This window comes from Dryas octopetala, chromosome 3 (genome assembly GCF_963921425.1).
Source record: "Dryas octopetala chromosome 3, drDryOcto1.1, whole genome shotgun sequence".
Classification (NCBI taxonomy): domain Eukaryota; kingdom Viridiplantae; phylum Streptophyta; class Magnoliopsida; order Rosales; family Rosaceae; genus Dryas; species Dryas octopetala.
The window spans coordinates 4,034,925-4,057,426 of record NC_141368.1 but is presented as its reverse complement, the minus strand read 5'-3'; the positions used below and the strand labels follow the sequence as shown (position 1 = coordinate 4,057,426).

Genomic DNA, 22,502 nt, shown 5'->3' with positions numbered 1-22,502 from the left:
AGGAATGGCTAGTATCTTAAGCACTAACAGTAGCCAATTGGGCCAAGGAGGTCAAAAAGGGTTTTGTATACCGTATCAGCCTATCGGCTTCAAAGGGATGTGGTTAAAAAATAGCCCTTTAGATAATCCATATCCCCTAATGATGGCCCAAATCATCCTAATCGGAGTTACCTCCCGACTGCTTTATTCATTTTTGAGGCCTCTGGGACAAACCAAATTTGTGTGCAATCTCCTGGTATGCAAGCTTTAATTTGTGTTCTCACAGCTGAGCTTTAAAATCTTTGCATGCCTAGCTTACTATTTTGGTATAATATAGATTAATTTGAATTTTTTCAGGCTGGCATTATCTGGGGGCCCTCTGTTCTAGGACACAAGCAGGCAATCCAGGACATACTAGTATACAAAGGAAAAGACTTTCCAATGTTTGAAACAATATGTAATTTGGGCATAATATACTCCACGTTCGTAATCGCTGTTAAGGTTGACTTATCGTCGCTGAAAAGAAGCGCAAAGAATGCTTCCAAGATTGGCCTGCCGGGGATCTTTTTCCCTCTGGCCGTAAGCTTAACCTTTCGCCCTATAACCAACAACATTCCGGGATTCTCAAATGGAGGATTCTTCCTGTTTTCTTCTTCGTTTACGTTTTCTTCTTGTTATTTTCCGGTAATAGCCGAGGCCTTGGACGAACTCAACCTCATGACTTCCGAGTTGGGCCAAATTGCCTTGTCCTGTGGAATGCTCAACGATTTCTTCGCATGGATAGTCATGGCAATGACTTTCATATTCAAGGAGAAATTTTTAGGCCACGGGCTTGAGGCTTTGCTTTCCTATCTTGGTTTGCTATGTTTCATCATCTATTTCTTACGACCACTTCTAAAATTGATTGCCAACAGTGAAGCTACTACTGATGGAGAAGAAGTGAAGGAATGTTATGTCGTTGCAATACTCGTTTTGGTTCTCGTCTTGGCGTTTGTCTCTGACGCCATAGGCACAACGCCTTCCGCTGGTCCTATATTTCTGGGGTTGGTCATGCCAAATGGACCGCCTCTTGGTGCAACAATAGTCAACAAGACCGAGGTCCTTGTCTCCGAATTTCTACTGCCAGTCTTCTTTTTTCGTGTAGGCTTGCAAATTGATGTGTATTCGATTCGCAATTGGCACACTTTTACCAAACTTGAGGTTTACCATATTGTGACGTTTGTTGCTAAGATTGTGGCCATTACAGTGGCTGGATTGTTGTGCAAAATTAGGTTCAAAAACAGTCTCATACTCAGCTTGATTTTGAGTATCAAGGGTATAGTGGAGCTTTTCACTTATAATCGATGGAAGCACACTAAGGTAATTAACAAGATTTTAATTCCTAGCTTTTCACTTGAAACAGTGCGTATTGATTTGGGTTCCTAATTACTAGTCTCCATTGCATTTGTGCAGAACATAGATGAAGATTGTTTTGCTCAAATGGTGGTGTCCACGCTGGCTCTGACCATGATCGTAACACCGGTGGTTTATTTCTCATACAAGCCTCAACTTGGAGTGCGACACAGTGTGAAAAACATGCAATCCGTTTCAAATGACTCTGAAATGCTTCGCGTTCTTTGCTGCGTCCTCAACGAAGAAAGTGTGCGCAACACCATCTCCCTCCTGGAAGCCTCAAACCCGACAGAGACAAGCCCCATTTGCGCCTATGTGATCCACGCGGTGGAGCTCAGTGGCCGCCATGCCCCACTTCTAGTCCCTGTGAAGAAGCAGAGAAACACATTCAGGCGCATAAACTCAGGCACCGATCACATGATGCAAGCCTTTGAGAATTACTCGAGAAACTCCAAAGGCCCGGTGGTAATCCAAGCCTACACCATGGTCGCTCCTTACAGAAGCATGCACGAGACCATTTGCCGTCTCGCCAATGAGCAGGACATTTCTCTGGTTATCATTCCATTCCATGAAAACCACCAGGGCTTGGTTGGCCCCACCGCTATGGCCGCCGCGGTACGCCATTTCAATGCCAACGTACAATTATATTCCCCTTGTACCGTTGGAATACTTGTCGACAGAGGCTTGTCTTCTCGCCTCAGCTTGAATAGCACCCAGTTCTCTTGCAATGTTGGGGTGTTTTTCATTGGTGGGCCCGACGACCGCGAGGCGTTGGCCTACGGAGGGCGCATGTCAGGAAACCCGGAGGTGATTATCTCAGTGTTCAGGTTTAAATTGAGGAATAAAACGACGGGCAACGGAGCGGAGGAGGAGGCCAAGATGGACGAGGCGTTGGTGGACGAGTTTAAGCTAAGGAACACTGGAAACCATCGCTTGAATTGGCGTGACATCGAGGTGGAAGACGGTGTGCGCGTTATGGATGGCATTTGGGAGTTGCAGGGCAATTACGACCTTGTCATGGTGGGGCGGCGGCACCACGAAATGTCCTTGAGAATCCAAGAAATGGCGGTGTTCATGGAGCATGTGGAGCTGGGAGTGGTTGGCGACATGCTAGCTTCCTCGGATTTCTGTGGGGGGACTGTCAATGTCTTGGTCATGCAAGAAAGCAGGGAATTGGCTTCTGTGGCTCAGCGCAGGGACTCTATTAGAGGTTCCAAATGTGGATTAAGTTTGGAGCGAGGATAAACGTACGTTTATGCTACTTTGTATTCAAATTTTGCGGAAAGGTTATGACAATAAATCATAATTTCATAAATCCTTTCAAATTTGATATGTTGACCATATATAATAACTTGATGACTGAGTTATATATTATGCAAGTCATAGGATTTTTGTTTTTCCTTAATTAAACAAGGCCGCAAGGTTACACAACTACAAAGGTGATCACCAACCAGAGGGAGAGACCAAAGCCAGCGGATAGTAACCCAAAGCCAGATCCCATGCAAGTTTTTCATTTCCTTAACAGTTATAATGTTCTTTTTTTATGCGAGGAAGGGAAATGTTAGATAGTTGGAGGGTGTTTAGGACACTCGTAGATGAATTGGTTCTCATTGATGTCAATTGTTTTCTCACTGGGAGCTTTGCCATGAGCACTTACAAAAATACAAAATAGTTTTCAATTTGATTAAGCCGCGTTGCCGCGTTGCTTATTTCGTTTATATTGTTCAAATTTATAGTTAATTCTGAGGAGAGTAAAAACCTGTAGTTTGGTTTGGCTAGAATATTGTGAAGTTTTGGTAGTTAGGAATTGATGCCTTAAGGGTCTGAATTTTCTTGTAAACAAGGACTTGGGATTTACTCGTAGCTTGCTTCCCTTCTTTTGTGACGCTGTTTGTTTTCTCTGTCTGGTTGTAACCACATTTACCCACCAATGATTTCTGAATAAACTTTTAAGCCTTGTGAAAAAAAACATAGACAATGATGGTACGGAACAGAACAGAACAGAGGCATATCTATTAACAAAAAACATCTCATAAACTATTAAATATTTCTTCAACACTGACTTGTACGAAAGCATATGAATCAAGAAACATGTCCATCTGTGACTAAATAAGATGGTTCTCAGTTTTGCAACCCCAGCACCATCCCCTCTAAACCCGCTTTTATGTATCAAAAAGAACCAAAAACAGAGCACCAACTAGACCCCCAATTCAGGGGAAACATATATTAACAACAACAACAACAATGAAATCGAACTCTGATAAAGGGAAAAAATGAGAACCCTGTAATTGGGTTTTTAAAAAAGTTGCTATGTTGATCTTAACACAGAGGAAGATCTGCCGGCGGAGGCTCTATTGACTGAAGTTTCCCAACTCCATTGTCCACAAAGAAAACCATGGCCAAACCCCAGTTGATATGAACATCCAAGTGACAATGCATTACCCATGCACCTATATATTTATGTCAAACAGATATGTATTAGTACAATTAATCATCAAATTCTTGAATTCATACCCACGCAAATTGACATGGGATTAATTAATTGTTAGGTTGTGAGTTCAAATCTCATTGACGATGGTTGTTGATTAATCAAAAACAATTCATTGTTACCTGGGTTGTCAGCTACGAATCTGATGACTGCCCAACCATTCACTGGAACTGCCACTGTGTTCCTCTGAGGAGGATCAACAAGGTTGAATTTTGCAGTATCTTTCTTGGCATTGAAGTTTCCGAATCCCTCTGCGAGGATATAGAAATCGTATCCGTGGAGATGGATTGGATGGTTCTCTGGGGTGAAGATACTGGTGTCTTGCAACACAACCTGAACTCTTGACCCGTACTTCAACTTGTATCCCCTAGTCCCCGAGAGTGGTTGCCAGAGTGAGCGGCTCACGTTGCCGGTGTAATCGAATACGCGAGGCGGGTTTGCTGGAAAATCAGTGGTGAAAACTCCGGGAATGGATTGCTGGTAAGCCTGCAAGATGGAGATGTTGTTGGGGAGCACAAAGGACACGTTGTTCATGCTGGCAGTGAAGCGTGTCCCGTTGGGGCCTTGACAGCGCCTGGCTTTTAAGTGCTTTGGGCAGTTGTTGAGTCCCAGGCCAACTGTGAAGAAGAGGTTCTCGTCGATGTCGGTAGGGACTTCTACTTTTCGTGGACTCCTGAAGCTCTTGGTGAAGGCAGAGGCAGTGGGTGTGTCGTTGAATGCCGGCAGTTGTGGCATCACGGGTTTGGCGGATGGACCCTTTGTGCAGTTGGAGCTGCAAGGGGCGGACTTGTATTCGAGAATGGCTGTGGTGGTGGTGTTGTCAAATGGGGCATTTGGTGCACTGGAATAAGCTTGCGCCGCCAAGTAGTAGCGAGCCGGGGGCTGATCGCCGGTGATTAAAACGTCGGTGGTCTGACCAGGGCCGAGCATGAGGACTGTGGTGGTGAAGGGTTTGGTGTAGGAGGCATCAGCACCAACCACAGTCAGTTTGTGGTTGGCCACCGTGAAGAAAAGAGGTTGGTTGAGGGCAGCGTTGATGACTCTTAGAAGGTTGGTCTCGCCGGAGTCTATGGGAACTATCACTGTGTCTGCATTAGCAATCAAAAGAAATCAACATGTCACTTGAATCGATTCTTTGACCACATTAACTGAATATATGACGTGTCCGTTAATTAACATATTAACTGTCACATAACGTGATTAAAAATTCTTATTTAAAATTGAGCGGCAGAAGCAAACCTTGGCTGGAGCAGTTGTAAAGATCACCAGGTTGGCCATTGATGGTGTATGCGTCGGAGATGTTTGGAGCTGCTCCGGTCCGGGTTGCCTCTCTGACAACATCAATGGGGTTTGCGTCCCACCATTCACCAAGAAGAAGGGTTGTTTGGCGCTTTGGCTTAGTGAATGGGAAGGAGTCACCTTGTTTTGGGTAAATAATAAGGGCACCATAAACAGTGGCTCTAAGCCATGAGCTGTGAGCGTGCCACCACAGAGTACCTTCTTGACCTTCAATTGTAAACCGGTATGTGTAACTCCCTCCGGGCCTAATTGGGCATTGGGTCACAAATTCTGGCCCATCGGCCCATCCAGTTCTCATTTGCCGAATGCCATGCCTGAAACATAGTTAAGTTTTAAACTTTTAATACCTACTATACCTATATATTGACATGCATCCATGCATTGAAATCTTAAATTATGTATAGAAAAGCTCGTGATATTGCAAAAATAAAACTATTTATACCATATGGGTTGAGATGGTACAAATAGCAATACTCACATGCAAATTAATTACCAGTGAATAGTGACATTGTATCGAGCTTTGTTAGTGACTTTGATGACCATAGTGTCACCATTGTTGGCTTCCAAGGTTGGTCCAGGGAATTGTCCATTCACTGTAATGGAGTTGTGGGTTTTGCACAGCCTCTTCACTGCTGTTGCTTGAATCTAATATTCCATGCATTTCAATTATTAAATGGTAAGTATCTAAGAAGAAGAAGAATGAAATGGACTAATTTGAACATAGGGAAAAGTATTATAAGATGATTAGATAGAGAACTTACCACAAATTCATGGTTGTGAGTTTTGGCATCTGCCAAGGGCATTGTTGATGAAGCAAATAGAAGGCAGCATAGGCCTAATAGGTACAGAAAGAAGGCAGAGTACTCCATCTCTCTATTAGCTAGCTTGTACACGAACACTTAACCTTTGTAGAATGATAGTAAAGGTGGTAGTTTGAGTGAGAAAGTGATAGAAAAGGGGGCTTGTTTTATAGGGGAAATTTGAGGAGAGAGAGTAATGTTGAGTGAGGTTGGCAGATTAGGTTTTGATCGATCGCAAAATGGTCAGAATCCTGCGAGCAAACTTAGTTCAACCCTATAGAAGTTGTTGCACCCACTGGCCTATCCAAAATAAATTATTTCTTGAATAATGAATTCTTGTTTTACAAGTCTACTCTCGTTTGCCCGGTTTGAATTAATAATTTCAATGATAGCATTAATTCTGATAATTGATCAATTAATTCTGTTTAATTTATTAATTGCTTATATATGTGTGCATGGCATAAATGTGTATTTCGTCTACAACTATATGACATATGATCTTTTGTATCTTAATGGTACAAAAAAAGAGTGAAATACCACTTTTAAAATGTAATTAAAGACAATCGTAATGGGACAAAGACCAAAATTAAGTTAAGACATTTAATAATCTGGTCAAAATCATTATTCTTTTATGCCCTAACAAAGAAAATTGATGTTCTGTCATGAAAGAAAATTGATGTTTTGACATGAACAGAATCAATCGACCTTATACCCCATAAAAACAGCACATTTATTAATTTAGAGCATTTATATGGCATACGTATGTAACATGCATCACTAGCTAGTACCCTAAACATACATAACATATTTATTTATCTGGCATGAGATATGGTGTACGTTCGTTTGAGATTCTTCAATTTTATTCCCACAAAGTAATTAAATACTCATGTGGCCATAAATGATGGATATTATAATATGTTGGTCAATCAAAATCAAGCCCTTCAAGGGTTATTAATTTTTCAATTTCTAGTCTTAAAATTTAGGACTAATTTTTTAGTTTTAATATAGTTTAATTTATCAAAATTATAATTTTTTAAAGTCTAGTAATCGTCTGATATAACTAATTGATGTATTGTACAACTAAGATTAATACACCAAATTGTTTTGGGTTCAAGATCAGGCGCCTGATGATGATGTTGGACTGGTTCACGGTCGATGATAACTAAGCTGGTTAGACAAGTGCAGGGGATTGAGGTTTAATTATTTTATTTATTCATGTTCAAAATGTGGACCAACCAGGATCAAATCAAGTCTCCCTAGCTTAGAAAGAAAAAACGAGTAGATTAAGTCATCTCTGAAATTAGGTGGCACATGTCGTATGCATTACAATGAAGATTTGATTGGGTCTAACAGCAATTCAGTTAGAGATACCTAAACACATAATTTAATGAGATTTTAGGTAGACTGTCACTCGCAGTGCGCACGGATCACCCATGTAATCCATGATGTCTGTATTTCTTTAATATTCCAAAGACTTTTTTTATTATGGTAAAAAACGATATAGCTATGGACATCCCTATTCTGTGAAATTAGGGGTTGCATAGTTACCAAGGCCACATTAGGGCACTATTTATAGAACTAAGAAGCATATAGAACTCTTACCAAAAAAGAAGAAGGATATAGACCCCCCAAGTATGAACCCTTATATATAAATAAGAGATCTCAAAGCTAGAAAAATGTATTCTAGCTAATGCTTAGTTTAGCTACCACAATTTTATAGGTTTGCCAATTGATTCTAGCTAATACTTAATTTGTAGGCAACAATGAATACTTTAAATTGAAATAAGAACTGTATTATCAGCTATTGGTGACCCAAAAGCCTTAGTATTGATGATTTGCTTTATGCCGATAGGTGGTTTGTACTATTAATTGTACAAAACGTCTTAAAGCAAAAGAGAAAGTTATGCAAGATTTAAGCCTCTAAATGAGTGATAAGGCCAAAGCTAATGTTGCAAGCAGACAAGGTGACAACCGTTAGTCTCTTTCAATGGAAGCATATCATCAACACACCAGAACTTGATCAACAAAGAGAGAGAGAGAGAGAGAGAGAGAGAGAGAGAGAGAGAGAGAGAGAGAGAGAGAGAGAGAGAGAGAGAGAGACAGGGATGGAGGGGTTGGATTAGATAGGTGAACAAGATGAAAGGAGCAATTAACAAAGTTGGTAAGAGTTTGTTCTTGACTTTTTTGAGAATATTGAGGATAAATGGAAATTGCAAGAGATCGAAGTCGTTATGAGAATGCAATGGAAGCAAAAATAATTGATTCAAGAGCAGAGAAGTTCCTTGTCAAACTTGTCTGAGACATAGTTTGTCTTTCAAGCCTTTTCTTCTTGGGTTTTCGTTTTCATTGGTAGTTGTAGGTGGGTGTGAAGTTAATTACAATTCTAGTTCTATTATTAGTCCTTCATCCCAAAAAATGTGCATCAAAATGTCATAGACTCATACTTAATTATTCAATTGCTTTCTTCCTAAATAATAAATATGATATTAAAGTATCCACCCAAGTCCTCAAAGAACCGACTTTCAGTTTGGAGTGTGGTCCATATCATCCCCTATTAGGTTTCACGTGAAGATGTAGGCAATGAGCCACGAAAATAATGAATTCACTAAGAAAGAATCAAAATAATGAAACAATGTTACTCACACTGAAGTTTATTTTTTCCCATTTCTGGCAAAACAAAAATTGCAGAAACACTAACCATGAAATTCAATTCAATAGACAACTACCCATTTGAAGGTTCAAACATGACAAAGGACAAAGTTCTTTGCACGCACACGGCACACCGACCTAGAGGATTCAGGAACATGACTCACATAAAATAACAGTAAAGAAAACAACAACGCTAACAATTCAAACATTTTCTGTTCTTAACTGTCCCAAGCATAATTAAAAAGTCAGCTTGGAGCCACACAAGTCAGCTGCTCATACGAGAAACCACAGGCCCACATTCTATTCATTCCGAACTTTTTACGTTGCGGCCCAACCATCCTGTCAGGACCCAATTGGCCGACCAAAAAAACAATCTTGAATTTTGGGCTAGGCTGGGTCCATTAACACAGACCCAATTAATCAAGCCTTGAAGCCCAATGCTTATGGGATAAACAGACATGATCCACTGCAAGCAGGCCTACGTGGCGGGAGCAGCGTCATCGCGTCGCAAAAACTGTTACTCCAAGGCATCGCCAGATTTGCCCCCACCCCCCCCGAGTCACTTGACTCACTGCTAACTCACTACCTTGCCGTGCAACGCCCGATTTCACATGCACCAGCACTTACACCACCACCACCCTCTTCTTCTTCTTCTTCTTCTTATCCTTCACCGCCTGCGCACGTTAGCCTTAACTCAAACCTCGTTTTTCATTATTTATTAAAGTTTCAGAAATTAAAATGATGAGGCATGAAAACCATGGCGACGAAGAGGCCGCTGACCTACACGCATCCCAAGACGAAATGGAATCTCTGGTACTCGACGAGCCATCGCCATCATCCAACGGCCAATCTTCGCCGTCCGCATCAGGCCCCGTAGACCGCCGGAGCACCTCTACCGCCAGCCCCACTTCCAAAAACTTCAACACCTTCCTCGAACCTCCGTCCTACGCCGACGCCATCTTCACCTCGTTCGATTCCACCTCATCCAACGGCCACGATAGCCCCAAAGTCTCCTCCTCCTCCTCCCAATCGGATCCTTCTCCCACAACCCGCTCCGAATTCCTCAAGATATGGGTCTCCGACCCGCAAAAGGAGCTGGAGCTCTCCAATTCGCTCGTCCCCGGCGGGACCTCGTACTACACCTACTTAATCACGACCCGGACCAATATGCCCGAGTACGGCGGACCCGGATCCGAATTCACCATCCGGAGGCGGTTCAAGGACGTGGTGACGTTGTCGGACCGGCTATCCGAATCGTACCGCGGGTTCTTCATCCCAATCCGGCCCGATAAGAGCGTGGTGGAGAGCCAAGTGATGCAAATTGAGCAATTCGTGGAGCAGCGGAGGGCTGCATTGGCTAAGTATCTGAACAAGCTCGCGGCGCACCCGGTGCTGAAGAAGAGCGAGGAGCTCAGAGTGTTTTTGGTGGTTAAGGGGAAGCTGCCGCTGGCGAGGAGCGTGGACGTGGCTTCGAGGATGCTGGACGGCGCGGTGAGGCTGCCGAGGCAGTTAGTGGGCGAGGCGGCGGCAACGGATGCACACGAGGCGGCGCAGCCGGCCAAGGGCGGCCGGGACTTGCTCAGGATTTTCAGGGAGTTGAGACAGGCGGTGGTGAACGATTGGGGCGGGGTGAAGCCGATGGTGGCTGAGGAGGATAAGGAGTTCTTGGAGAGGAAAGAGAAGGTGGTGGAGTTTGAGCAACAGCTTAGCAATTTGTCTCTGCAGGTTTTTACTACTTCTGATACAATGCTATGTTTTTACATTTTGTTTCGTTGATAGTGGCAACTGCCAAGTGTGATCATATCGATTTTATAATAAATGAAACATTTGGGGGCCAATAGGATTAGTTAAGGGATTTACAAGTTAAACCTTTACCATTTATGTTTATCAGCATCGATTGTTTAATTTGTTTCTGTAATGGGTTCCTTCGTGATGACCAATCCGGCAACTGCACTACAACAGAACAGGAAATGTCTTGGGTATTTGATTTTTGTCATGAATTTTGTTCCGTTGGATTGAATTTAGTCGTGAATTTTGTTGCTAAGCAGGCTGAGTCACTAGTATGCATATTTTGCAGGCTGAGTCACTAGTAAAAGCTCAGCAAGACATGGGAGAGACTATGGGGGAATTGGGGTTGGCGTTTGTGAAGCTGACCAAGCTTGAGACGGAGGGGGCCATGTTCAACTCTCAAACAGTACGAGCCAATGACATGAAAAATGTGGCTACTGCTGCTGTTAAAGCCAGCCGATTGTACCGGGAGTTGAATGGGCAAACAGTCAAACATTTGGTAAAGTACACTAGTTTTCTACACATTGATCTATACTACTGGGAACTTAATTATGGGTAAAAGGAAACATAATAACTAGTATAACAATTTTGATCCACCATAAGAAGATAATCTTCTGTTCTTGTCTTGGCATAATGTTTCATATTGATTGCAGGACAAACTCCATGAATATCTTGGGATAATGTTAGCAGTCAATGGTGCATTTTCAGACAGATCAAGTGCTTTACTGACGGTTCAGACTCTTTCATCAGAGTTAGTTTCCTTGCAGTCAAGGATTGAGAAGCTTGAAGCTGCAGCATCCAAAATATTTGGTGGAGACAGGTCCAGGATGCGGAAAATAGAGGAGTTGAAAGAAACTTTAAAAGTTAGTGAGGATGCCAAGTCTTGTGCAGTTAGAGAGTATGAACGCATTAAGGTAACATCTTATGGCATTGAAAACTTAGGCTATTCAGTTTGCATCCTTGATTTTTAGATTCACTATGATCATTTTCATCCTGTATAGATCTGCCTCGCCTATTTTTATTACCTAAAATCTGCAAAAAGTGTACTGCACAGTATTTTGGATACAAGTGTCATTTTGTTTTGCCTTCTTTTTAACAATGCATGATATCCATTTGCATAATGCTAGTTAATCTACCAGTCTTGCTTGGTCAAGTTTATGATTTTAAATGCTATGCCTGTCTAAATATACCCTAGGAGGCTAGTTCTTATAGCAATGCTGATGCTATTGTGAGATTTTACCTGGATATGCTTGCATTGGCATTTCAAATTTACGAAACTTGTGAATAAAGTTGACAGAAGATATCAAATACCAACTGAGACAGAATGGACACCCAAGGGAAGCAAGGAAGGGAGGGTAGTAGCAACTTCTACACCCAGAGAGATAAAATCCTGGAATCCACCAAAGGGCCCTTGAATCCACAAGGAAACAATAGAATTGAAACTCTCTGAAATATTCTTGATTACATAATAAATGATTATTTACCTAGGTTCTCATTGGCCCTATGTATAAGGGGCTAGACGTACTAATTAAGAAAGAAATCAACAAAGATAACTATTCTAGGATATTTGATTAGTACTAATTAAGAAAGAAGTACTAATGACCTAATGACTTGAGATTCTAAGTTTCTGGCAACTAATTTTTGTTTTTATTTTTTTTCCTTCATGCTGGCTTTTGGTCCTAGTTAAGCTTGTGCAGCTGGACTACTTGTCAAATTATCTAGCCATTCTCTAAACAAACCCAACACCAACCCATACCATCTTTCCTCTCCCCCTTTGTCTTTAAACATTTATGCCTGGGATATAGGGATTAGAAATTCATTTTTGTCCTTTGTGTGTTATCTAAATTCTAATGCAATCAGCTTACGTTGCTGAATATTCTTTATTTTATCATTTGATTATTACTCCATGAATCGGACTTCTTTGGTAAAACATTATTTTGTTTCAGTTCTGTTTTGATTACACAATGTCAAAATATGAGTTCTAATTTGCATTAAATTCGAAACTGGAAGAAGTAAGAACTCATTTTATATTGAGTGAGCTTGTGTACGCCAAGCATGATTCATGGTGAGCCTCTATGCAGGAAAATAACAGGAGTGAGCTTGAAAGGCTTGACAGAGAGAGGCACGATGACTTTATGAACATGTTGAGAGGATTTGTTCTTAATCAGGTTTCTTCTTCTCAAAAACTCATTTTGTTGGTTGCTTATTCCACTTCATCTTAAAAATCCTTGAACAATAATTATGCTACATTTGCATTTAACAGGTAGGATATGCGGAAAAGATGGCAAATGCTTGGGAGAAGCTTGCAGAAGAAACCAGTGGGTACGCGAGAGAGGACGGCTGACACTAGGGCTGCAAATTTTTGTATTTAGCTTTTCACGTTGCGTTCTGTGTATTTCATGCGTGTACACTAGGAAAAATTGACATTCCATTTGTGTTATATACCCAACAAACCTTCATCCTAACCAATTGAATAGGCTACAGAAGACTAATGGTCATTCTCTTTCTTCACTATGTTAATGCAAGTTGTTATAGATTTGATCAAAACTTGTACCGCTGAGCCTCTAGTTTTTGGATTAGCTTGGGACTGGATGTAGCCTGTAAAATGACAAAAATTGGGTCCGGCAATGTGGTTAATCCAAATATTTCTCTCTTCACCCATCTTGATAGAATCGTCTATCAATCATTAAAATAGAATTCAATCATTAAAATAGAATTAACTCTGATAAAGTCGATGGAAAACGAGCAGACATGGCTAAACCTCAGTCTATATGATTCATGGAAGCAAGCTTTTTTCCTCTACTCGATGCTGTTTCGATGTTGCTTTTTATGGCGAGGTTTCCCATGCAAGTTGCAACTTTGCTGGTCGGTGCCTCGGTGGTCATACAACGCAGCCCCCATTAACAATTACAAACTCAAGAACATACGTCCCCTAGTAGTGGAAAGCTAAATCCATTAACATCTAAAGTGTCAAAATCAAGCTTTGATTACACCTAAAATTCAACCTTAACTAAACTTCATTGTCCACTAGATTGAAAACTATAAATAAAGTGGCAACACGCTCTTAAATTAATATAGATCGAGAAACTTGTATTTACAAACACTAATCAAGTGTAACAGAGCAAAATTAATATCGAAGAATGAAAGAATGATGAAGTAGTCTCTCTACCACTAATGCCTAAACCCCACTTGTGGAATCCATTTTTCACCCACTTGTTGAAGGGACTCCAGCTCCATCATCTCCGGAACTGGCAGCTGTTTCGGGTCTAATCTCTTCCAGTTGCTGCAGAACCTGCTGAACTTCTGGTCTTGCTGATGGTGAAGGATCAACACAATGCAGAGCTAGTTTCAATGTGTTTAGCAACTCATCGCCGATAATAGACGCATCCCTCATCAACTCCAAGTCAAAAACTTCGTTTGTCCACTCCTCTTTCACAATGGAAGCAACCCACTGAGGCAAATCCAAACCATTCATTGGCTCACCAGGAGACTTCCCTGTTAGGAGCTCCAATATGATGACCCCAAGGCTGTACACATCAGTTTTCGTGTTGGCCTTCTTGAGCTTTGAGAGCTCTGGTGCTCGGTAGCCTAGTGCTCCGGCAGTTGCAATCACATTTGAATTGGCAGCAGCTGTCATGAGCCGAGAGAGGCCATAATCTGCAATCTGAGCATTAGTGTACTCATCAAGTAGAATGTTGCTGGATGTAAGGTTCCCATGTATAATGTTCTCATTGGCGTGGAGGTAGGACAGGCCTCGTGCCATCCCCTGTGCTATTCCCATTCTTGTTGGCCAATCAATAGGAGTATCAGGCCCTCGAGCTGCAAAAAATGGCACAAGTTATTAGTTTGTTCATTACAAATTTTAGTATACGAAATGCACAGTCTAACATGTTTCAAATTCACAGTCTCACAACATAATAAACCAAATGTTAGAATACTTACCATGGAGAAATGCTGCAAGACTCCCTTTAGGCATGTAATCGAAAACCAGAAGCTTTTCTCCTTTAGGTCCCAAGTAATAAGCCCTCAAAGCCAAAAGATTTGGATGTCTGATTCTCCCAAGTACATGTACTTCTGTCTCAAATTCCCTCTGACTTTTGGTAATCTTTTCTCTCAATCTCTTCACTGCAACTTCACTCCCATCTTCCAGTGTGGCCTTGTAAACAGTCCCAAAAGTGCTCTTCCCCATAATCTCTGCTGTTGCACACAAAAGATCATCTGCTGTAAAAGCCATTGGCCCATCAAAGTGGACTAGTTTTCCTCCGGCCTCTCCACCCGATTCGACTTCACCCCCAACAGCTGGAACCCCCTTTTCGGTTCTTGCAGCACCAGCCCTGGCTGTGTCAGGCCCGTCCTTTGCTTTTGAGGCAGCTCTTCTTCTTATCAAACAGAACAGTAGTATGCAACAGAGCAAAAACAGAACTACTAGAAGAGCTGCTGCTGCAATGAGAATTTTGTCTTTGGTACTTAGTTTTCGGTGATGAGGTTTTGATATCCCAGGGGGTGGAGCTTGAAGACTTTGAGAGGGTGCTTCAGATGGGCAAGGGGTTAAAGCACTGTACCCACATAGCTGAATGTTCCCGATAAAAGAGCTTGCATTGAATTTTTGAAGGAGAGCAGTGGGAACAGAACCAGAAAGGTTGTTGTATGAAACATTGAGGAAACTAAGATGTGATAGATCAGCAAGAGAAGCTGGAATTGGACCCTGGAATTGGTTTTCCCTCAAGTTGAGAGTAGTGAGGTTTTGCAAACTGCCAAGACCTTCTGGGATTGTGTTTCCAAGGTTGTTTCCCTCCAGGTTTAACAGAACAAGTAAAGAAAGATTGGAGATACTAGTAGGCAAGCTTCCATTAATGGAATTATTAGAGAAATCTAGTATTCTAAGCCTAGAGAGCCTACCTATTTCATTTGGTATGGCTCCACTGAACTGATTATTACCAAGCGAAATCTCTTCGAGCTCGCTTAACTTGCCTAAAGAGACAGGAATGGTTCCTGAGAGGGAGTTATGATCAAGGGTCAAGGACTGAAGTCTAAATAAGTTGTTTTTGCTTTGTGATGTGCCCCAAGAGTCAGGGACTGGACCAGAGAGATTGTTGTGTTGGAGAGCAAGGAAGGTAAGGGAATGTGACTGAGTGAGAGTAGCTGGGATAGACCCAGAAAATGAATTGTAGCTGAGGTTGAGCCTGTAAAGCTTGGTGGAGTTTGCAAGGCTATCTGGGATTGTGTCAGTGAGTGAGTTGTGACTGAGGTCAAGGGTCTGAAGCAATGGACTAAAACCCAATGAAGAGGGGACTGAACCAGAAAGCCTATTGTTAAACAGTTGAACCCCTCTGAGGCTTGGAAGGAAGCCCAATGAAGATGGGATTGAACCCTCAATCTGATTGTCATGGAGGCTAAGCTTTCGAAGGGCCTGAAGTTGGCCTATTTTTTCAGAGATTCGGCCACCCAATCCCTTCCACGGAAGCTGGATCACAATAACCTGTCCCTGAGCACACTTGATTCCAGCCCAGCCACCCGAACAAGCTCCATAGCCGCTGTCGTTCCAGCTCCTCAAGAACCCTTTTGGGTCATCCAGCTCGTGCTTGAATGCTTGAAGAGCTTGGTAATCGGCTGCTGTGACAATCACTCCATCCCAGACCTGGCTTCTAACAGGCTGCAGAAAAGCACAAACCAGTAGAGGAAGAAAGAAGAACGCAAATTGGGTACATTTGGATTGAAGATGATTAATCTTCCATTTTTCTTTCTTCTTATGTGAAATGTGGAGCCAATCAGACGCTCTTTTTTTAAGAAACTGAAAAGTCTGAGTTGGGTAGTCGCAAAAAGTATTCAAAATTTGATTTTGGTCATCCATAACCACAAAACGAACTAAAAAACAAAATGAAATTGAAGAAGAAAAAATGCCTTGCAAAACAAAACAAGCTAGCTAGCTTGGTTTTTGTTGTTGGGATGGTGCGGAGAGAGTGTGTTTGTTATGTGCGCTGAGTGAATCTTACAAAAGAAAACTAAAAGGGAGGGATCAATGAAACAGGAGCAAAATAACTCGGAGAGGATTAAGTATTGAGAGGTAGAGGTGAGTGTTTAGTGACTGTGACAAGGCACGTGAGGACCAGAGTTGAGAGAGAGAGAGAGATGGGAATGGAATCTTGTATTGGGAGAGAGAAAATGTCATGTGGGTGGCAGACACTCTTCTTCTTCTTACAAAGCCCAACGGCTAGTTTTTCTTTTGTTGTTGAATGAATAATAATGGCTGCCGCTGGGGTTTTCAATTCATTTACTAAATGTTTTTCTCTTCTCTCCATGCAATATGTATATTATTTTGGCCATCTCGATCTGCTGGTCATGGGACTCATGGGTGGGTTGAAGTTCGGGTCCTTTAATTGCTCAATAGCTCCTCCCAACGGCTATCTTTCTCTCAGCGGGTCCCGCATCCAGGCATCATTAGCTGCACTAGTACTACCGGATCAGACAGCTTAACTTACTATGCCGTCTATGTGAAAAGACTCTTTTACCCCTGATCGCCGGGCTTATTTGTGCCAATCAAAAATCATCACATCAGCACTCGAGTCATGTCGACCTAATCCGTACGGACCGTACCTATACTATACGGCAATATATAATATTTATTTTATACAAAAAATGTCTTAATGCATGAAAACTTTATAGTATAAAATATAGAATGAGCATTATGTATTATTGTATATAGACGTTCTAATATTAGATCAGCATTATGTATATTATGTATCGTCGTATAGGGACATTCTAGTATATAATATGTATGGATTCATTTTTGCTCATTATAGTGAGCATTACTACCATGGTGGATGGATAATACGTGTTACCTAACTACTTTTTTGTGACACGTATCATCTATCCACTACAGTGATAATGATCACCAACACCTTTTTGTGGTGAGCAAAAATGGACTTGAATATGTATCATATATTACCGTGTTGTAACTATGTCCAGACCAAATCTCACAACCCGAGTTTGGATTGGTGAGCCAAGATGTGATTTATAGTAGGAGTGTGCAAAAATACCAAAAAACTGAGTTTCAAACCAAACCAAACCAATTGGATCGGTTTAGTTTGATATTTTTTTTTTTTTTCGGATATCAAACCAAACCAATCTGAACTTTGTGGTTTGGTTTTGGTTTTGGTTTTTAATATGGAAATTTTCGATTTTAACCGAACCGAACCACCACTGATAATATATATTAATTATTTTATATATGATTTTAATACTTATTAATTATAGAGTAAACCAGATTAATTTCCATATTGATATATTAATTGTTTTATATTTTATATATGTTTGTAATTTCGTTTATTCCATGCTGCTGGCTGATGTGTGTTGGGGTTGTTATGTTTTGTTTACTCCTTGTTGCTGGCTGATGTATTTTTAGGATTTAATTTAGTCTTTAATTCTTGTGATATTGTATTTTAATAGGACTATAAAATGGTAAGAACTTGTCACTTCTTCATTTTGTTGGCTATTCATTCTAATTTTTATGTTGTGTAACTGGTTAGAACTTGTCACTTGTTTGTTTGTGTTGAAATTTGTTAGAACTTGTGTTTGGATTTTTAAAAAGTGCTTAGATTGTTGAAATTGGCCTTTATATAGCCATATAAAGTGTGCAAAATGAGCCTTTAGCTAGCCAAATTAAGCTTGTAAAATGGACCATTATCCAAAAAACTTACAAAGTTGGGCTTAATATTTTGGTCCAGTTGTTATCTGGTTTCCGGATAATCAAACCATCCGAACCAATATTCACGATTAACTAAATCAGTTAGATTGGGCTAGGTTTGATTTGGTTTTAATTCTCAAATTGACCATTTTGAAAATATTGGTTTGGTTATAATTATTCTTTTGTGATTTGGTTTTTCGAATCATCCACACCCCAAATTTCTAATGCTGATTTTAACTTAAAACATTTATGGTAGTCTCATTTGGCAGATCAAATAAAACTTAATTAATTAATTCCAGGTAAGTAGTTAGGTAACTTAGGTGAAAAAGCAGTAGATGTACACAGTTGGAAGATGGTGTGGGTCCTACGGGTCAATGGAGAAAGGTATTTCGTCACCTTTCATCATTGATGCTGAAGCTGAACTCAATTGAAACGTGGGACAGTGAAAGGTTTGCTTCAGCTCTTGGGCAATGGCCATAGGCCCAGTATGGTCCTGAAAGTAGAAAAGGGTCATCATCACTATTCACTATGCTGTGTGACTTGTGTCTTGGTCCTTGGAGTGATGTACTGATATGGACGGACCTCAGGTGGTCCACAATCCAGATAGAAGATTAATTTTATTTATTTTTGCAAAAAGATAAAGAATTGGAACATACATCCAGATATTTTATGTTATGCAAACATATTCTAATGATAAAAACTTAGGGCCTGTTTCATATTTTATTCAAAAATTATTTTTTGTTTTTAAAAACAAAAAAACAAGTTTTAATTAAGAAATTGTGTTTGGTAAACCGTTTTTAAAAACAGTTAAAAAAAAAATTCAAAAACATGCCTCTTTTTAAAAATGATAAAACATTTTTTTTTTTTACACTTTCTTTTTTCTTAGATGTCATTATTTTTTTAAATTTAAAAATTATTTTCAAATTTCATATCAAATACGTTTTCAAATTTTAAAAATTGATTTTAAAAACTCACATTTAAAAAAAAAATCTTAATTTTTGAAAAAAAAAATTGAGTTGGATACCAATCCGGCCCTTATATCACCGGTGTATACACTCGTTACTTTTATTTTTCTCATTTAAGAAAGTTTACTCTGAGAGAGCCTTTGCAACAGTACATATCCAGACTGGAGAAATATCAAGTGGGCCTATTGTGAGTTTTTGTCGACTACTTTCTCTCGAGGATCCAGCTGCTTGCAAAAAGTGGGCTTTTCCTTTATGGGCTGTCCCCAATACTAATCAGAAATCAGACACATTAAACCCAAGTCCACGACTTAAAAATAGTGAGCAAAATCGCACCATTTAAAAGCAAAATTCATCTTACTTTGTTGTCACCACCATTAACTATGATATGCCATCACAGATTGCCTCAAAATGTGTTGTGTCACACATTACCTATGATTACTTAATTCTTATTGTAATAAATACAATTACACATTTACTATAGTTAATCATGAGACAAATAATCATTTATCAATACTGCCATACCCATCACCCAATATTTAGTGGGGACAAATTATATTGATTCACTATTCCATGATAACAAAAAGACCTCATTAAGCCATTCATGGATAACAATTACTCAATGACTCCCAATCAAATAATCAGTTGACCAAATAAATAAAGCAGAAAAGCAGAAGAAACAAGAACAAGAAAACATCTCCCCCAAAATTTTTCCTCAGAAATAAAAAATCAAGGCCAAAAAAAATGCATAAAAATTACAAGAGTTTTCTTTTAGTGAATCATCATGAACTGCTCTGAACATAAATGTTAGAAAACCACCATGGCCATAGGCCCATAACAACCATTTCACCCCCCCATCTAGTATCATGTCATGAATGAAGGGGATTCAGATCCAATTCATGAACTACTGTTTTATCCCAAACTTGAATACCTATTTCACACTATAGCACATCAGCAACTGCTTGAACCAAAGTCTCCAACACAGAAATTTGCATTCAGTTCTATACTTATTGATAACCAATCAGCAACACAAATTCCCCCAAATTTCACTATAAAAAATCCTGGTAGAATCTAAGACTTGGGTCCATGCCCACTCTAATTTCCAATGGTAAACCACCAAAACTAAAGTACATCAACTGTAGAATTTAGTTACTAAGAATTCAACTAAAGGAATGTATATATCCAACAATGAATGATAGGCCCATAGTTAATAATCATAAATACTACAAATTCTTGCAACTAAGAAGCTCAGATCACAAACATGCTCCTATGTAGATTTCATTCATGCTTTCACTACTTTTTTTTTGGACAAATTTAGAAATTCCCATATCTAACAAATCTAATTATTAATAAGCATTAACTCACCAGTTAATCATAATAAAATAAATGAATCAACATAGAAGGAACTAAATCCATCAGAATCAAAATTATACTGAAAAAAAAAAAGTAGCATTACATCTTGGCAAGTTAAAAAGGAAAAACAATTCCAGATCCAATCTACATAAAACCCTATAATTCCCGATCCACAATTCCGCAAACAAATTGAATTTTGTTTCCTATATGAATATCAATTGCACGGAGTACAAAACAGATTAGGCCTCACCAACCTTTTCGAGCCATCAGCAGCACACGTGCTAGTGCCGAGATCCAACTACACACGTGCAGCGACTGAAGAAGCGGCAGCTGACGTGGCACCTCCGAGGAACGAGAGGAAGCCGGCGTTGGCTGGCTCCTGGTCGTCAAGGAACAGGTCCTCCGGAACCCTAAACGCGCCGTGCGCGCACACGAGGGCGAAGCCGATCAACAGAGCCGAGATGAGGAGCGAGCCGACGCTGGAGACGAAGACGACGAAGACGGTCAGCACGACGAGGCTGACCAGGGTTTCTGCGTCGGAGAACGTGCGGCCGAGGATGACCAGGGGCTGATCGGACGGCCGGAAGAGGTAGAGGAAGGCCCACGCGCCGAGAAGCGAGAGGAGGATGAGGAGAGAGAAAGGGTGGGTGAGGAGAGAGAGGGCGAGTACGAGGGTGAGTAGGCTGACGTAGTTGACGCGGAAGTAGGTGAAATTCTTGCGGATCCGGGAGTAGGCGTCCGAGAGGGAGTCGGGTCGGGCCATGGAGCTCCGGTCCAGGAGCTCGTACCAGGGACGGCGCTGTTGGAAGCCGTAGCGGATGGAGGAGGAGAAGCGTGAGATGAACGCGCGGAAGGCGGGCGTGGCGATGGGGGGCTGCGACTGGGCGGTGGTGCCTGCGGTTGTCGTTTGGGGGTTTGAGATTGGGAGTGTCGGAGGGGAGGCCATTGTTGGCGCGTGGGATGGCGGGTGTCGTGGAGGGATGGATATTTTTATGTATTCAAGAATCAAGAGACAAAAAGGCAAAGAAAGACCAAAGAGCTGTGTTATTGGAGAGAATTTAGTTATGGTGGTGGTGGTGATGAGGAAGGGACTGATACAGTGTGTGAAGAAGTACGCTATTAATATAAAGCATTAGTCACCTGGGCTCAAACCTTTACAGCCCAATATAACTTTTACTAGACTGTTGGCCCAATTGAAAGAGAAACTTTTTTATGTCATTAGCATAGTGTTACGAATTCAACGAGTCATAACACATATACAACTACTATTAATATATAAATTCTAAATTTTAAACACTTACCATTTATAAGTGTTATAATTTGAATAAATTCGTAAAACTATGTTAGCAACTTAGCATACTATGTAGTGTTATCGTCATACTATAATTTTTTTGATTCTATCTCAATTATTTATAACCAATTATCACATCGTGAGACCATTTTGTAACCAAATATTAGAATAGAATCACATGGGATATCCATGCAATAGTCTTGAAGAAGTTAGTTAGGCATGAGGCCACTTTGGAAGGCAAAGATATAGGCTATTGGGGTTGTTGACTCGGAAGTCCATCTCCATCGACTAGTCTAAAGCTTATGCTAGGAGCATATATTCACCAACTTTGGATGATAGGACTAATTGGATGCATGGATACGAAAAGTTAGGCGAAAAAAAAAATTGGCCATGTAGGCGAAACAAAAATTGAAGTACTTATTTCTTGGTATTTAATGACTACGTTAAGCTATTGCTAAAGTTTGACCTAATTAGCAGCTCAAATCACGTCAAAAAAAAAAAGCATTTGGATTCTCCAAAAATTAGAAGGTCACACGTACACTGGTAGACTCTAGCACGCTATCCTTTTAATGGAGGTATAGACGTACTATAGAATCAATGAACCATTCATCATCCTTGGCTAAGTTAAAATCCAATCTTATCCATTCCTCTTCTCTAAATAGATGGTTCTTTTATGATAGCGTATGTAATTAGTTCAACTCCATATAATCTTGTCAAGCAGGAGGGACATATATATGAAAAAATATAATAATCGTACTACATTATTATGTTTACGGAATACAATAAATCAATAATAAATACAGAGTAGAATATCATC

At 40.5% G+C, this 22,502-nt stretch overlaps 5 protein-coding genes across 5 annotated transcripts; 2 read left to right on the top strand and 3 right to left on the bottom strand.

Moving 5' to 3' along the window:
* The first annotated feature begins 4 nt into the window (after positions 1-4).
* Positions 5-2,616, top strand: LOC147289788 (cation/H(+) antiporter 15-like). Its single transcript, XM_086234892.1, has 3 exons — positions 5-235; positions 337-1,338; positions 1,432-2,616. Exons 1-3 carry the CDS (start codon positions 5-7, stop codon positions 2,614-2,616), a joined length of 2,418 nt encoding a protein of 805 aa, XP_086091018.1.
* An 837-nt stretch (positions 2,617-3,453) lies between these two features.
* On the bottom strand, positions 3,454-6,027 carry LOC147289787 (laccase-12-like). Its single transcript, XM_086236168.1, has 5 exons — positions 5,920-6,027; positions 5,652-5,803; positions 5,099-5,472; positions 3,982-4,947; positions 3,454-3,821 (listed from the first exon to the last, which is right to left on the bottom strand). Exons 1-5 carry the CDS (start codon positions 6,025-6,027, stop codon positions 3,691-3,693), a joined length of 1,731 nt encoding a protein of 576 aa, XP_086092294.1. The 3' UTR covers positions 3,454-3,690.
* A 3,100-nt stretch (positions 6,028-9,127) lies between these two features.
* Positions 9,128-12,885, top strand: LOC147289786 (sorting nexin 2A-like). Its single transcript, XM_086236175.1, has 5 exons — positions 9,128-10,332; positions 10,685-10,894; positions 11,049-11,309; positions 12,477-12,563; positions 12,659-12,885. Exons 1-5 carry the CDS (start codon positions 9,346-9,348, stop codon positions 12,737-12,739), a joined length of 1,626 nt encoding a protein of 541 aa, XP_086092301.1. The 5' UTR covers positions 9,128-9,345; the 3' UTR covers positions 12,740-12,885.
* Positions 12,886-13,600: 715 nt separating this feature from the next.
* Positions 13,601-16,246, bottom strand: MRLK (meristematic receptor-like kinase). The gene is made up of 2 exons (XM_086234888.1): positions 14,338-16,246; positions 13,601-14,214 (listed from the first exon to the last, which is right to left on the bottom strand). Exons 1-2 carry the CDS (start codon positions 16,244-16,246, stop codon positions 13,601-13,603), a joined length of 2,523 nt encoding a protein of 840 aa, XP_086091014.1.
* A 4,194-nt stretch (positions 16,247-20,440) lies between these two features.
* On the bottom strand, positions 20,441-21,471 carry PRA1.B1 (prenylated RAB acceptor 1.B1). Its single transcript, XM_086236528.1, has one exon. It carries the CDS (start codon positions 21,338-21,340, stop codon positions 20,693-20,695), a length of 648 nt encoding a protein of 215 aa, XP_086092654.1. The 5' UTR covers positions 21,341-21,471; the 3' UTR covers positions 20,441-20,692.
* Positions 21,472-22,502: the final 1,031 nt, after the last annotated feature.